The following is a 3,749-nucleotide window of genomic DNA, read 5'->3' on the forward strand; positions in this document are numbered from 1 at the left end:
TATCTTCGAAACTCTTTAAATTTCCTATTAAACTTCCCATACCTTCCATACTAGTGTAGGGATTAAATTTCCTATTAAAATTCTTTAGAAGTCTATTGCATCCTAAGACAAAGTTCATAAATTGATGTTTTATAGGAGTTTCTTCCATTTTCCTTGACATTAAATTATAGCTCACTGGTTAATTATCAAAAAATGCATCATCCCAAATTATAAAAAAAAAAAAAACGATAGTTAATTTATTATGATAATTAAAATAAATAATAATTATCATCAAAGATAAAGTAATTATCTCAAAAATAAATAAATAAATAAGAGCTATAAATAAAGGGTTCTCTCCTTTTAAAGCACAATTTGGAGATTGAGGAAAATTTTTGGAACTCTCGGGGAATTCCTTGAAAACTCAAGGTTTTTATTTTATTTTATGATTTTAAGAAAATTTGAAGATTTTTTAAAGAAATAAAGACTTAAAGAAAATTAGATTTTGTTCAGTGTTGCGCTTCCTAGGCAGCTGGGCAGGGTCGGTGTTAAACTTACTCCTGTACATATTCTGCGTGGCCTTTATGTTGAGCTTTTTGTACCTCGGCACCTACGCTGTTGCCAAACTTGTCATTATACTCCTAATGGACTAGATTTTGCCCTGATGATAATGATTATTACCGCTCTATGCATTGTACCAAATTCAGGATCTGTTTATGTTGCAGAAGGCCTTGGTAAAAGGCTTGAATTTCTGAGAATTTGCAATGGTAACATAAGTTTGTGCTTCTACAGGGAACAGGAGGAATAAGATTTTACCGGTGGCCAGCTTGCTTAAAAATGTTGTATGTCCCATTTGAGCTCAGTTGCTCAATTCTTTATTATAAAAATAAATTATTTATTATAAAAATTTCTATTATTTTAATATTTTTATAAATATGTTAAATTACTTTTTGCTTGGGCGGTCGAAGATCAAATGGACCCTGCATTGATTTGGAATATGTTGACGAATGGAAGGTCTACATATATCCTCCGATAGAGGCTGCGCCCATAACACACAGTGAAGGAGGAAGAAAAGAAAGGAAAATAAAAAAAAAGTAAAAGGATTTAAAGCAATCGCAAACAAACCCTTGAAGAAGCTCATCTTGCAAAGGCGAGTGCATCAGAACAATCAACATAAACATCGAGACGAGGGAAAGGAAAATCAGTCGTCTTCCTCATCTTCAATTCTCTCTGCCACGTCTTCAGCGATGTTGTCCTCCAAAGCATCCACGCCCTCAGCTATTGCTAGTCCGCCCAATACTCCGGCGACCGCACCCACAGCCAATCCCGTCCCCATCCCCATGCCAGACTTCTTCTTCTTCTCCTCCACCACCACTGTCTGCCCGTACGTCCCTTGGCCGTATCCGTAAGTTGGTTCCTGATACCCATACGCCGGCTGCCCGTACGGGGAGTGGCTGTAGGGAGCTGCATTGGAGTAGTAAGGATCAGGTGGAGGTGCTCCGTAGGCCGGTGGATCGGCGTAGCCTGCTCCTCTGGTTCCCGGCGGCGGCGGCACGCCGTAAGGTGCTGTGTAGTAGGGCTCCGGCGCACGGTAACGCAAATCCCTCACGGAGACCTCGACATCGACCTTGCCCTGAGGGCGCCCGGAGGGACGGCGGAGCTCGAGAGTGCGGAAGGCCTCGACGCCGAAGCCGACGTCATCGACGACGTCGCGGAGGAAGAGGCGAGCGGAGCCTACCATAGGCTTGGTGTCGTCTTCGTCATCGGATTTGACGTGGACGATGTCGAGGTAGAGGGCGGAATCATCGATGGAGGAGGGCACTGGAATGTGGAGAGTCTCGTTCCAGGAAGGAAAGGTGTCCCCGTCGTGGTCGACTTTGGTGGAGCACTTAGCGTTAGGTTCCACCCAAACCACGGCGTATGGCTTCAGAGAGCCGTGGCGCCAGTTCACGTTCTTCAGATCTTTGGCGGAGGAGATCTTGAGCTTGAGCTCGAAGCGAGGGGCCATCGGAGGAGAAATCTGGGAATTCCGGAGAAAAGAAAAATGCTCTTCACTGTCAAATGGCTGCCACAATGGGGTGGGTATTTATTCAGAAAAATCTGCACTTTAATTGGTGAGAGAAACTCTTCAACTGTTCCTTTTTGATACCTACTTACCTAGTACGTTGTCAACTACGGAAAAAACTTACGAGGAGTGTGGGGCCCATCAATTGACTAACACCCACACCTGGCGGTTTCTCACTCTAGTTTGGGTGCGGTTGGCCTGTGCCCACTGCCCACCGGTGTAACCGGAAAATGCCGGTGTGGGTGGTGGGTGAGCTCATGTGAACGGGGAGGAGACCGGTTTGTCCACGTCAGTAATATCTTCTAGAAAAAGGTCAATTAGCCACACCATTCCCACGCGGAGCGGACAAGGCGGCACATGGCCCGGCCCTTGTCCATCTTACATATTTTAAGCCCCTCAAAAGCTTAACGGGCACGCCAACCAATGTTCAGTATCAGATAGGCAACTTTAATAATAATAAAATATTTTTTTTAAACTAATAATAATAATAATAAATTTATGATGGTCTTTAAATAATATTATTAATGTCCCCGGTCTTTAAATAACTTCATTATCAACGTGGTGGAGGAAAAGGGACTTAGAGTGAGTTTTAACGCGTTTCTCCCTAAAATATTATAAATGACCTTTTTTTATAATTTTCTAAGGTGTTTTCTAATAAGTTTTGTCAAACTTCTCGTTTTTTTAAAACGTTTTTTATTGAAATTATTTTTTAAAGTAATTACCAAATAAACTCTTAATATAAAAAAATGTTTAAAAAAATATTTTCACATTTAATAAAATTATTTATAGTGCTTCGTGGATCATCATTTGTCATTCTCTAAAAAAAATATTAATATTGCGTGAAGATACATGTGAACGAGAGGGAATTGCTATAAATATATTCAGAGTCATTTAACAGTGATTTTATAAAAGTGATTTTAGTTTAAGAAACATTTTTGATAAAAACTTTAGATGTTTGGTAAATTTTAAGAAATATTTTTAAAATTTTGAAAAATTATTTATAATATTAAAAAATCACTTGTACTATTTTTAGAAAAAACACTTCAATTACAAATACTTTAAATAGAAATATTATCAAATACACTATTAGGGAGGTTTTGGTTCATGATAATGGAGTGAAAATGAATATTTTGTTTTTATTCTTATTTTTTGTTGGATAAAAATGAATTTGATGATTCAATTAATAATGTTTGGATGAACCTAAAAATTCAATATTAGAATGATTATTTGTTTCTATTCTAATGTTTGGTAATGATAGGAATGTGAATGAAAGAAATAAATCGATGATAATACCTTTACACGTGGTTTCAAATAATTTTTTTTTATTTTCATTTTAAAGAATAAATTTTGAGAGTTTTTTTTTACTAAATAATAAAACTAAAAAATTATAATAATCTTATTATTGGATGATGAGGAATTAGGGCATGATGAATGAAATTTAAGGGTAAAATAATAATTTTAAAATATTTTATATTTTCTTACCAAATGAATGAATCTGTATACCACCCATTTTGCAATGAATAGAAATTTCACTTATAAGTTAGATTTGATTTTTGTAAGAATTATTTTTTATTCCATTCCCTACCTTCATAAAACTTATCCAACCATGGGAATGAAGGAGATATCTATTCTCACTTCTCATTTACACTCCTTAAAACTATGAGTCTATTTGATAGTGTTTTTAGAAAACACTTTTAACTAAAAAGTG

The 3,749-nt window shown here is 37.0% G+C and overlaps 1 protein-coding gene across 1 annotated transcript; it reads right to left on the reverse strand.

Annotated features, from left to right (window-relative positions):
* Positions 1-941: 941 nt before the first annotated feature.
* LOC100852496 (protein SRC2) lies at positions 942-2,094 on the reverse strand. Its single transcript, XM_003634047.4, has one exon. The coding sequence runs from the start codon at positions 1,982-1,984 to the stop codon at positions 1,178-1,180; it is 807 nt and encodes a 268-aa protein (XP_003634095.1). The 5' UTR covers positions 1,985-2,094; the 3' UTR covers positions 942-1,177.
* Positions 2,095-3,749: the final 1,655 nt, after the last annotated feature.

This window comes from Vitis vinifera, chromosome 16 (assembly GCF_030704535.1).
Source record: "Vitis vinifera cultivar Pinot Noir 40024 chromosome 16, ASM3070453v1".
Taxonomy (NCBI): Eukaryota; Viridiplantae; Streptophyta; class Magnoliopsida; order Vitales; family Vitaceae; genus Vitis; species Vitis vinifera.